The sequence below is a fragment of the Notothenia coriiceps genome, unplaced genomic scaffold, assembly GCF_000735185.1.
Source record: "Notothenia coriiceps isolate Sejong01 unplaced genomic scaffold, NC01 NC01_scaffold00017532, whole genome shotgun sequence".
In the NCBI taxonomy this organism is placed as follows: Eukaryota; Metazoa; Chordata; class Actinopteri; order Perciformes; family Nototheniidae; genus Notothenia; species Notothenia coriiceps.
The window spans coordinates 65,080-78,391 of NW_011350233.1; the positions used below are offsets into that span (position 1 = coordinate 65,080).

The 13,312-nt window shown below is 40.5% G+C and overlaps 1 protein-coding gene across 1 annotated transcript; it reads left to right on the forward strand.

Annotated features, from left to right (window-relative positions):
• The first annotated feature begins 5,703 nt into the window (after positions 1-5,703).
• On the forward strand, positions 5,704-12,342 carry naaladl1 (N-acetylated alpha-linked acidic dipeptidase like 1). Its single transcript, XM_010776947.1, has 17 exons — positions 5,704-5,760; positions 6,316-6,433; positions 7,246-7,440; positions 7,605-7,698; positions 7,784-7,888; positions 8,169-8,254; positions 8,352-8,471; positions 8,553-8,638; positions 8,889-8,952; positions 9,259-9,326; positions 9,418-9,509; positions 9,896-9,989; positions 10,497-10,578; positions 10,789-10,962; positions 11,354-11,441; positions 11,534-11,626; positions 12,101-12,342. Exons 1-17 carry the CDS (start codon positions 5,704-5,706, stop codon positions 12,276-12,278), a joined length of 1,794 nt encoding a protein of 597 aa, XP_010775249.1. The 3' UTR covers positions 12,279-12,342.
• Positions 12,343-13,312: the final 970 nt, after the last annotated feature.

Here is a 13,312-nt window from a genome sequence, read left to right on the forward strand (position 1 = left end):
TTAATGGGGCGAAATAACAAACCATGGTGCATTCACTCTAACGGCCCGTCTACACTACAGGCATCGAAAAATGCTTTCAACGCTTCGCCCATTCACTTGAATGGGGTGACGTAGAAGATTTGTAATCTTCGCCGAACTGCATTGTGGGGAGCATGGCATGGCTTTGCAAGCATCACGAGCATCTATCGCATCAAAAGTTGAACAATGTTCAACTTTTGAGGCTCGATGCTTGGCATCAGCCAATGAAATCCCGTTTATGCAAATCCCGCCAGTGCAAGCGCAGCCAATCAAACCGCGTGCAAGCTGGGAGAGCCAGACCGCAGTTCATCTCCTCATATTCCAAATGAGATATTACGGTAGCAAATCACCCGGTTCTTTACGACCAGAACTATTTACCGGGATACAAACCGGAGGAACCAGGCATGGAGGGAGGTGGCAGAGACAGTGGGTGAAACTGGTAGGTTTTCGCCTGTTTGGGGAGTTTATATCCAGTTTACTTCGTTTTAACATTGCTATTGCTTTGTATGTCGGGGGCGGGAGATTCATGTGATTGGTTGTTGGTCGCGTTGCTCGCAAAAAATCGCCACGCTTCAGACACGCCCAGCTTCAAGATTTTTTGATGCCTGTAGTGTAGACGGGCCGTAAGTGTCCTGTTTGAAACAAAAGTACACTTTCAGATTGATGTGTATCACTTTAGTATGTTTTGTTGCATGAAGCATCTGATATTATTGGTAAGCTGGCCGGCTCTGTTGTGATTGGTCAACTGATCAGTGTTTAATAGTGATTTTTACAATGTACTCTGGTTCCTTTGACTTAAGGGCAAGGAAGATTAAATAATTGTTGAGAGTTTTTTGAAGAAATGCCACTTGAAATGTAAATCAATACCATTTCCTTTGCAATTTGTAAGCTATCCAGATCAGTTGGGCAGTAGTGTGAGAAGCATTTACTAAATTAAATACCAGACAAATTCATAAAGTGATCCCATGTCACGTTGTTTTAAAAATAATTGAAGTATTTCTTCATTTCAAGACGTTTGAAATTCAAGGTTCTAATTTAGATTAATTACCTTAATGCCTCTTTTTAAGGATAAGCGGGACCACTGTAATTTCCCAGTGAAGTGTGTAAACTCTAATAGAAAATAGGGTTAGACTAAAGCGTCCCAGTCTCTAACGGAGGATGCTCTGATGTTGACGTGGGAACCGACGACAGCAGAGCGAGTTTTAATTGTTCCGCTCTCTGAGGTGGAATATAAACAACAGCAATCAAATCAGCTCAATTCTCTTCCCTCCATTGACTTTAATAGTGTTTATGTTCCTCAGCAGGGGCATTGTGTGTGTGTGTGTGTGTGTGTGTGTGTGTGTGTGTGTGTGTGTGTGTGTGTGTGTGTGTGTGTGTGTGTGTGTGTCTGAGTGTGCAGTGCATGATATCTCCTCTCCACAGGGGGATTAGAAACTCTACATATTAAACAGCCAAGTATTGCACTCCTCGGTGATGTAATTGAAAGTAATGAGATTCAACTCTCTCAGCAGGTGTTGTGCTACACACACACACACACACACACACACACACACACACACACACACACACACACACACACACACACACACACACACACACACATGCATGTAAATCAATGTAATGTCCCCTGAAGTGATGTATATATGGTATGTGTGTGTGTGTGTGTGTGTGTGTGTGTGTGTGTGTGTGTGTGTGTGTGTGTGTGTGTGTGTGTGTGTGTGTCTGTGTGTTTCTAATTCAGAAAATTAAAGTAAGACAAAGAGGGCAAGCATCCAGAATCCCTTTACCAACAGGAATCATGTTTGTTTTATTTCACACTGCACGAATGATGTAATCTGCTCCAAATGTATGCACCAAATATTGTAATGCTTATATTTGCTTTTGTTAGTTGGACTGAGCAATAAAGCCAACATGCTGAGCTTGAAGGATAAATAAAGTTCCTAAAAGGTTTCGATTAAGTCCGGAAGATTTTGTTTTTGGTCTCAAAGGATAGTGTTTATCAAAGCTTACAAATAAGCACACACATTTAAATGTTACCCCGGTTTTAATGTCTAATACATCAACACAATTAATTAATGTGTGAAATACAACAAGGCCAAGACCAGGCTCAAAACCCGAGGGCACCGAGCCTTCGCAGCAGCTGGCCCCGGGCTCTGGAACACTCTGCCCCTCCATGTGAGGTCGGCCCAGACCCTAGGGGTTTTTAAATCTACTCTTAAGACTCACTTCTTCTCCCTGGCCTTCTAATCAGAGCGGAGTACGAGACCTGACTATTCCCTGTGTTTTTTATATTTCTGTTGTAATTTATTGTCTTTTATTGTGATTGTAGTAATGTGTTTTTATTACATGTACAGCACTTTGGCTCCACCAAAAATCGCTTTTAAATGTGTTTTATAAATAAAACTTGATTTTATTTTATTTGAAAACATCACATGTAAACATAAAGAATAATTTATGATTCTGGTGTGAAAAAGTTAAATCTTTTGAATTGTTGTTTTGCTCCCCACATCAGTTACACATTTGGATTCTTAGACGCCAAGCATGTAAGAAACCAGGTATTTTATTACTGGCTCTAAACCTTTAATAGTTGCTTATACAACAAAAAGCAACTTAAAGTGAAAATGCTTGTTTTGTTCAAACTCTGTAAGAGTGAACCCTATTTTTAATCAGCCAGCTTTTAGATAGACGTTTGTGTATTAAGAGAAAAACAAAAACCTCAAGATGCTTTTATTGGTCTAAAAGCCAAGTTTGTACTTTCAATGGAAGCCTGTCACAGAGAAACACTATCATGGTGCTGATGGAGCTATGATAGCGTGACACGAAAGTACAGGTATTTGTGTTCAACATGTAAGAAGTAAAAGTAAAAAGTTGTTGTAAAAATAAGTACTGATACCAGAAACATGTGCTTAAGTACAGTAACAAAGTATTTGTACTCCACTACTTCCCACCTCTGCTTGTGTGCAGGCTGATTTAGTATTCCAACGTGAAGTGATCTGCAGGTAGACTGTACTGGGCATGGGCAGAGTAGTGTCTGGTTTTAGGGGTTAGTGTAAGACGAACAAAGGTTTAGGTTAACTAGAAGGTTAATGGTGACCCCTGTAAGGAAATCAAATTACCCCAGTGTAAGTCTTTACAAGTGTAAAAGTCCAAAAATGTTTGTGCTTGTTTTCCATCTGGCCTACAGCCAACAGTTCACTCTGCTGGTCTGAAGTGAAACACGGAGACTAGCAGAGCGAGCTGGTGAAAACATCCAGCTGACACACACACACACACACACACACACACACACACACACACACACACACACACACACACACACACACACACACACACACACACTCCCACTCCATGTGCAGGTGGCTGCATAGGTCACACAGGTGGCATGTGGAAATATAGAGAGTAATTACAGAATGTAAATATCAAGAGTTCTGCACACTGCCTTAATTAAAGGGAACAGAAGGAGATCATATTTTGGAATAATCTGTCTTCGATAAAAATAGTCCCTGGCGGAGGTGTGAGTGACTCTGAATATCACAGCTGTCATGTCAGAATAAAATAAAATCCATTAAAAGGCACATGAATGCAATTTGATTTCCATCCCTTCCTGAAACACACGTCTGCACGTCAGTTATGGGCTGATGGAAGTTAATTATACACTCTGCGCTGAAATGAACATTTGCCACCCACAAAACATCTCCACATGTTGACGATGGTAAACTCTCAGTAATTCAATTGTTCTGATCAAAAACATGACCCTTTTTAATAAATGAATAGCCATTTCTTTAAAGATTTGCAACACGTCTGTTCCTATGGGTTTAAGAGTGATTTCTGATCTATGTGTTGTGCTTCTGTGTTTGAACCAAAGCTGGATGCTTGTGATCCCCTGGGGAGGGGGGCTGGGCGGATGATGTTATATTAGGGGAAGATGTTTCAACACCCAGACACTGGATTAGCCTCTCCAGAAAGGCCACATGTTATCCTCACTTGTCAACATGCGATTTAATTTGTTCATAAGAAATTACGATAACTAAGTTCCATTAAACACAATGATACCTTTTCAATGTATCCTCATATTCTATCTTTGCCTTCTCCTAAGAATGTCCGGCAATTCCATAAATCAGTACATAACTGTTCCTGCAACAAAACATACTTAAGTGATGTAAACAATTCATAAAATGTACTTCTTTAAACAGGACACTAAGTAGCGGTGTCCTTGGTTTTTGGACCAACCCATCCACCAAAACCTTCTCCTGACACCGATTTTGTCGCCCTTTATACTATCTACCCTGGGTCACAATTATGTGTACAATAAATGTGTATTTGGTATATACTAAGTTGTATTACTTTTCACGTAAAATTATATAAAGTCTGAGAGCAGCCTAGCCTGACATTTTCCTGCTGTACCTCCCGGCAGACTTTACTGACTTTACAAACTGTTACGTGCTCTATGTGTTTTTCTCTGTCTCTCTGCTGCGCAGGTACACCTGGTCCGCCACTGGCTCCGCCTCCCCCAGGTGTCCTAATTACATTCAGCTGGGGACGACTTAAAGAGGAGAAGCTGGAGGAGAAGAGGTCTCTTTTCCTGTCCTGATGCCGATGGATCCAAGTAGGGAATGAGTCCTTACCCCAAGTGAAGGAGTTCAAGTATCTCGGGGTCTTGTTCTCGAGTGAGGGAACAATGGAGCGTGAGATGGGTCGGAGAATCGGAGCAGCGGGAGCGGTACTGCAGTCACTTTACCGCCCCGTGTGACGAAAAGGGAGCTGAGCCAGAAGGCAAAGCTCTCTGTCTACCGCGCCATTTTCGTTCCTACCCTCACCTATGGTCATGAAGGATGGGTCATGACCGAAAGAACGAGATCGCGGGTACAAGCGGCCGAGATGGGTTTTCTCCGCAGGGTGGCTGGTGTCTCCCTTAGGGATAAGGTGAGAAGTTCGGTCATCCGGGAGGGACTCGGAGTTGAACCGCTCCTCCTTCGCGTCGAAAGGAGCCAGTTGAGGTGGTTCGGGCACCTAGTTAGGATGCCACCTGGGCGCCTCCCTAGGGAGGTGTTCCAGGCACGTCCAGCTGGGAAGAGACCAAGGGGTAGACCTAGGACCAGGTGGAGGGATTATATCTCTTCGCTGGCCTGGGAGCGCCTTGGGATCCCCCAGTCAGAGCTGGTTGATGTGGCCAGGGAAAAGAAAGTTTGGGGCTCTCTGCTGGAACTGCTACCTTCGCGACCCGACCACGGATAAGCGGGAGAAGATGGATGGATGGATGGATGGATGGATAGTTATATTCCACCTTCATGATTATGAATTGGTGAGTGAATTGTTTTATAACGCAACCCTTTTATTTATATTAGGTCTTAAAGTTTTTTTTCATAAATTAGGGCATGGCCACCTTGAGTGACATGTCTCTGCGGTGAGTAGGGATGGGTATCGTTAAGGTTTTAACGGTACTACTACTTTTATCGATACCGCTTATCGGTCCGGTCTTTTAACGGTACNTTAGACATCGTAAAACAATTTTAAACATGATTTTATTGTAGATTATACATTTGACTGATACCAACTATATAATATTTACCTTTTTCTTTAAAAATAAAAATAAAAAAAATATATTTTTTGGAAATATATTTTTTTATGAATTTTTAATGACAATCAAACATGTGGGAAGAGGGGGGCGGCGCCCCTAGCGCCCCTATGGACCGGCCGCCACTGATTGCTTTCATGCCCGAACAGAAACCTCCTAAAATGAATGTATTAATAGGATGAGGCAAACAGTCCCCAATATGTTCCCCATGCTGCCTTAGGGCGTGGTGTAAAGTAATTTTTGTTTAAAGCGCTGCACATATATTTCCTTCCTAAGGTCAGGAAAGTGATTTCCCCTGTAAATGGAATTTTACACCAAATGATGATCTCCCCGCCTTAAGTAATGTATGTATTAGCAAAAACAAAAGAAGGCTTATTAACAAGAATAAGTTCACATAATTTGTCTCTGTAACTAAATCCGTAACAATGTATGATGTTGAGTGAGTTAACAAAGCAAGAAAAGCCCATCTGTTAAGAGTAAAGAAACGTGTTGTTACCATCTGCGAACTTCCCGGTAGGAAGAAGCCATAATCAGGCAGGTGACATCGACAAGCATAAAATAAAGGCTTTTGTTAGATATACAAACATACAGGAATAAATACATATCTTAATATATGTATACGTTTAAATGTATAAGATATGTACGTATACTCTTAACAGATGGGCTATTCACATCACTGTGTTTTTTATTGTCTTTTTTCTTTATTGTTCTGATGTTTTCAGGGTAAACTGGTGTACGCCAACCAGGGGAAACCCAGTGACTACCACCTGTTGAACACTACGGTTGACCTTCGAGGAACCATCGCGATCACCAGATATGGCGGAGCAGGAAGAGCTGACAAATTGAGTGACCTGTTATACTGTTTGTGTTTGTTTCCATTATCTTTCATGAGATAAGCGGAGACAACCTGTCCACAGGAGACAAACCCTGTGTTGGGAAAAGTGATAGTTAAGCTATAAGCATTGAGTCACATTTGTATTGTACTTTTTAATGTCTTAAGTGTACTGCAATTTACAACTTAGCCTGGGATCTAACAATTGAATTGCCAAAATGTAAGTCGTAATTGCTGTGCATCTGAAATGTTATTCTTCTTATGAATCAATATAGTCAGTATTTGTTATCTTTTAATGACATGTTATCATTATAGTGGAGGTTGTGGACATTTACAGTCCAACCAATTTAATTAAAATAGCTTTCCTCATTGGAGAAGTGCAGACTTTATTACAAAAATGTCACTTTCAGAACTAATCAACTAAAACATAGATTTTGAAAAAATAGTTAAAAAATCATGTCATCAATATTCAGCATTATTTATGTATAACTCAACATGAAATATCAACAAATTCTTTGTTTAAAATCATGAAAGTATGCAATGTAAGATTTTCCGCCCAGGTTTTAAGTAACGTTCTCCTCAACAGCCACAGTTTCTTATTTTAGCGAGGGAAAACTAATTTTACATAATATTAATATAACATTTGTCCTCCGACAATTTGGATTTTATTTGTAAACTAACTAAGACTCATGTACTCTCTAATAGTTATACTACTGTTTTGATACTTTAATGTACTACATTGCCTATATACAGTTGTAAACGCCTGTAAAAAGTATAAATCCGTTTTTTATGTAATTAAAATATCATTTGTGTCTCATCCAGGCCATTAATGGAGCACCCTACGGAGTGATCGGGGTTCTTGTGTACACAGACCCTTTGGACATCAATGATGGTGTCATGTCAGACCTCAATGAGACGTATCCTCACTCCTGGTACCTGCCGCCGTCCGGTGTGGAGAGAGGCTCCTTTAACACCCACTATGGAGACCTGCTCACTCCCTACCTGGCTGCCAAAGGTAACCTGTGACTTGTCTTTTTATTGTGTGTTTACTACTGTGCACTTTGGCTTCAATACAATCTGAGGAAGGACTTTTGCAACACACAGCTGATATAAAGATAAAACCAGGGCATTTAAATCCTTTTCATTTGAATGTTTAACTTGTTTTAACTTATTCTTTAGATGAAACCTACAGAATCCCTGCCAAGGACATTACAGGGGTCCCTCCCATTCCTATTCAACCAATCGGATTTGAGGATGCCTACAAGCTAATCTGGTTTGCAATGGCTTTTTATATATATGCAGTCTATGGATGAAAAACACAAAATAATACATTACATTTGTTTTTCTGGTTATTTCAGTGAGCTGGGCGGAGAAGCAGCTCCAGCTCTATGGCAGGGATCATTCAACTGTGCCTACAAATTTGGCGGTCCAGGGTTCAAACTGACATCTGCTTTCAACAACAGGTATTAACTGTAAATACAAATTAACTTAAAATAGTGCTTTTAACAAAGTAGGAAAAAAACAAGGTGAATAAACTGAAAATGAGGCCAAAGGACATGTGCCAGAGGGAGTGAAGACAACCTAAATCATGAAATCAGCTAAATAGGTTAGGAATAAAACAGTATAAATACAAAAAGTGTTTCAAACATTTCAAAAAGCACTCATCAACAGTTTAATACTGGGACATCTATTTGTCTCCTTTCCTTGTCGCTCCATACTTCTGACTTTGACCCTCTTCTCCAGTGATGTGAAACTGGACATCTTCAACCATGAAGAGTTGAAGAACTCCTCCAATGTGATGGGGGTCATCAGAGGGAGTGTGGAGCCAGGTGAGACTGGTGACCCAAGTCAATAATTATCAGCCATTCACTACCATCTTTATTCAGCTTGATTTACTCTGCTCTGTTTGTGTGTGTGTGTCCACAGACAGGTATGTGATCTATGGGAACCACAGGGACAGCTGGGTCCACGGTGCCATCGACCCCAGCAGCGGGACGTCCGTCATGCTGGAATTAACCAGAGTGCTGGGCAAGATGGTCAAGCAGGGTGAGGACAGTGGAAGCTGAATGAGTTATTTGTGTTTAATGTGCCTGATAAAGAGTTAATCTCTGCTTTTCTCTGTTAAAGGCAAATGGAGGCCTCGCAGGTCCATTATTTTTGGAAGCTGGGGAGCGGAGGAGTTTGGCCTTATTGGGTCTGCAGAATACACAGAGGTGGGTAATGCAATTATTCCTCCACTCTTCATGCATTCATAAGCAATCACACACTCTGTTGCTTAATTCAATACATTTAGGAGTTTTGCTGATACTGACCATTAGCTTATTGTTGCAAATGTTGGTCATTTCCTGAGTAGATTACAACATTACTTGTCAAAACATTGATTTGTTTGTTTGTTTGTTTGTTTGTTTGTTTGTAAACTGACTAACAGTAACAAATATGACCTTGGTCTTGTTTTTTTCCCAGCAATACTTCACCAAGCTCAGTGAAAGAACCGTTGCGTACATCAACGTGGATATAGCTGTTTTTGGTAAGAAGCTTTTGCTGCATTACCTGTCAAAACCAGATACCCTTTCTCGGAGTAATCTCACTTGGTCAACCTGGACAGCCGAAATTATTGGAAATTAAAGATGTTGCTAGGTTGATTATTGATTTTTCCGCCTTTAGATGTTTTTTGGAATGTTCTAGAAACCATCCAGTTGACAGACATGAATTATTTGGTGGTACATAATATTAAATGCATAAAAAACATCTCCTACTTTAAATGGTGTTGTGGGTTGTTGATGCGTAGGTTAATAATGATACTGATCTAAAGCACTCATCTTCCATTCCTTAGCAAACGCCACTCTGAGGGCTTCTGGGATGCCATCGCTACAGAACGTCATCTTTAAAGCTTCAAAACAGGTACGTTTTCTCTCCAGCATTTTACCTTTGGCTAAACCCTCGTCAATAATCCGACAGGAATGTGACACCTGAAAGCCTGTCTGCTCTCTAGGTGGATGCCCCTGGGCTGGACTCCACGTCTGTGTACGACAACTGGATTCAATATGCCAACAGGACAAGCCCGACCCACGGACTCATTCCCAAGTAATGAGAGTTTCTTTACTTTTCCCGGATTTTGCATTGTATTCTGGGAGAAGACTTGTCTACATGCAAGGTTTTTTATCCATTGTTGTTAGACATGAAGCTTCATCCATAATCTCTGGTGGATGGGTTTTTGTTCAAATTGAAACAATAGGATTGGCTAGAAAACTGTTTAAATCCTGAATCAAAGTGATTGATAAATGTGAACACACCTTGAAAAAACCCTTAACAAATCAGTTAATTGAAAATGCATATTTTCCATACAGTCTGTTTAGTTTATTATCTGTGCCTTGAGTTGATTTGCATCATATACTTGATAAACGTGTTAAATGATACTATGTGTTTTCACAGAAAGCTCAAGTCTTGCATGCACTCCCTTCCTTAAACAGGGTGGGCTACCTATCAGGAGCAGGGAGTGATTACGCTGCCTTTGTCCACTACCTGGGAATCACTTCCATGGACATATCATACACATATGACAGGGTATGAAAGACTTGCTGAATACGTCTTACTGTAATATGGCTGTCTTCCCTTCTTCCTACTAACTCAATCTTAACCTATGTTGCAAATGTATTATCTTTTCAATTTACACACGGCATCTATTGCACGTCTGTCCGTCCTGGGAGAGGGATCCCTCCTCTGTTGCTCTCCCTGAGGTTTCTCCCATTTTTCCCTTTAAACTGTGGGTTTTCTCCGGAAGTTTTTCCTTGTACGATGTGAGGGTCTAAGGACAGAGGGTGTCGTATTGTCATACTGATATTCTGTACAAACTGTGAAGTCCACTGAGACAAATGTAACATTTGTGATATTGGGCTATATAAATAAACATTGATTGATTGATTGAATCTTAAATGTATTGGACATTGCTTTCTTGGTGTACTTTTTTAAGAAAATAAATTATTTTGGTGCACAAATGTTTTAGAAGAAGTCAGAATTAGACTGAACTCAAGCAATGTAATTTATATCATGTTGATATTTTTCTTTCTACAGAGTAAAACAAATGCTCGGATTTACCCTGCGTATCACACAGCATACGACACTTTTGACTACGCTTCAAAGTTCATTGATCCCGGTGAGCAATGAGATCTCATGTATTCACATTTTTCTATAATGGTCCTGCAGATTATACTTTATTCTGTGGTAAATGTTTCAAAAAAATATATACACGTTTAACAAAAAAGTCTTACATTTCCCAGCCATGTCTCCATCTTCTGTTGTTAAATGTGACAACTTCAAAGGATGTCCAAACAATTTCTTGTGTAAATCCTCTCATCCCTCTCAGGGTTCGTCAGTCACCAGGCTATTGCCAGGACAGCAGGAAACGTCCTGATCCGATTGGCTGACAGCCTGGTGTTGCCATTAAACTGCAGTGACTACGCTGAGACTCTGGAAGGCTACCTGAACACAGCCGTGACTCTTTATGAGCAGCAGCTGCAAAACAGGCGTATCTCTATGGGTGAGCACAGATTTCAGTGATGCTGGGGAATATTGCCGTAACAGGGGCTACAATAAATATTATATGGGTCAAATAATTTCATCTGGGATTCATATCTCACCATGACAAGTCTGTGTCAAATGTGGATGTTTTTATAGTTTGGCAGCTGCAATAATCACTTGATTACTTCAACTGCAAGACCTGAGATAGACAATGTTTCTCATTGGTATTTGTGTTTTTAACTGCTCTGAGGAACCTGAAGATATAAAAAACTGTGTTCAGGTTGCCCTTATGAAAAAACAGGAGACACTACAACAGCAGGAGTCAGCGCCTCTTTCTCTTATTCACAGAAGAGTATGAAGGGTGAAAGCTTCGCACGGAGGCTTCATAGCTGATTTGTGTTTTGTTTCAGAACCAATTAAACGTGCAGTGGCCAGTTTCCGCAATGCAGCTACTCATTTGGACCAGGCGATTCGCTCTTCAGACCTGGCAAATGAAACGTAAGAACACAAACATACGTCATAATTGTCACATCGTCATATTATTATCTCCTCTGCTAAATGAGCCCCCTCTCTCTGTCTCTCTGCTTCAGACCACTGAAGGTCAGAAGGATCAATGACCAGCTCATGCTGCTGGACCGAGCTTTCTTGGACCCTCTGGCCTTCCCAGATAAATATGCATTCAGGTGAGATGATGATGTGTTACCCAGGGAAATAAAGCTAGCAGCGTGGCTTGAGGGCAGTCCTATTCTGAGATATCCAAACTCTAATAGGGATTGACATGAAATTGCGTACAGGCCTTTTCTTGAGCCTTTCTCTTTTCCTCTAGCACCACCATGAGGTTTACATTGGTGGTTTTGAGTCAAATGTCTCAACATTTAGTTAGATCTGTTCAATTAATAAGCTAAATATAATGTAAGCATTCTGAAATGGCCTGCCTTGAGTAATTTTTTACACATACTGCATTTTCAAGGGTTCCCAGATCTCAGTTTCTTTGCTTTTAAAATATATTTTGACCTTGTTCCTCTCTGGGACTTCCCCTTACACTCATATGCGGACGCCATGTTGGGATAACATCAGTGATATCCTGCTTCTTTGTAATTTTGCTATATCATTTTATGATTTTGGTATTTTATAACACTCTTTATAACCCCATGCAGGCATGTTATCTGGGCCTCTAGTAGTGCCGGAAAGCCAACCTTCCCCGGTCTTGCCGATGCCTACGCAAAAGCTGAGTCATTGGTGGAGTCCAGCGCCTGGGACAAAGTGCACTACCACCTGTCCGTCCTGAGTCAGGCCATCGAGGGCGCTGCTCACACACTGGAAGACGTCATATAGAAGGAGAGCAGAGAGGAGTGAGGAACTACACACACTCAGGGATTCTTTTCTTTTAAAGACAGTGACCTGCAGCCAATGAGCACTGATCAGCTCGGCCATGATGAGACTATTTATAGATGATATAAGTCTGCTCTACCAACAATTACATGAATGATGTCTTATTTCCATATTCTATGTTTAAAATATTTCAATATCATTTTTTTTTAAAAACCACTTCATTGAAGATCAACCACTTTTAATACGCTTGTATTCTGTTTTGTGTACACCAACTATTAAAATGAACATGCACTTACATAAGGGGTACTTAAAGTCTCTGCATTGTGTAAACAACAATAAGAAGAACAATAATGAAGAAAAGGTGAATTCAATTTAGACTCACTGTGACATTAGAGACACAAATAACCACCTCAGTAAGTCATTTCCAAATTAATGCTGGCATTCCATCTACATTTCTAAAATGGTAATATATAATATAAACAGCTACGTAATAGAAGAATATTTTCAGAAAGGTTTTTTGTTTTGCAGACATAACATTTTTTTTCATAATTACCATTTTATTGTCTTGTCAAATTCAGACGTTTGTATTTTTTTAATCTCAAAGATCCAAAACAGCACATTTCTGCTTGAGCAAGAATGAGTCACACACAGTGAGGGATGATTACTTGCTTATTCTTCAGACATTTACGTCATCTATGTGTGCCAAAAATATTGAATCTGACAGGAGCATCAAACAGCCAAGATCTGAGTCACCGGACTGTCTGGGACAAGGGGAAGAGACAGACACTGCAGAGCCATTATTAACTTTAAAAGGACTGGGTTAAGGATCCAGAAGATGGAAAGTTTAAAAAAGAACAATCCCAAATCAATGTTGCAAAAAACCGTATAATTGTATACCTTAGGAGGATCAGTCAAAAAAATGTACAGACCTCATTGAAAATTGGCAGGTACTGAATGGGCCACAATTGCAGCCTTCTTCCCTTCTGCAGGCCTGTATGGGGAGCTGCAATAGTGTCTACTGCCACAAGGGGTCAGAC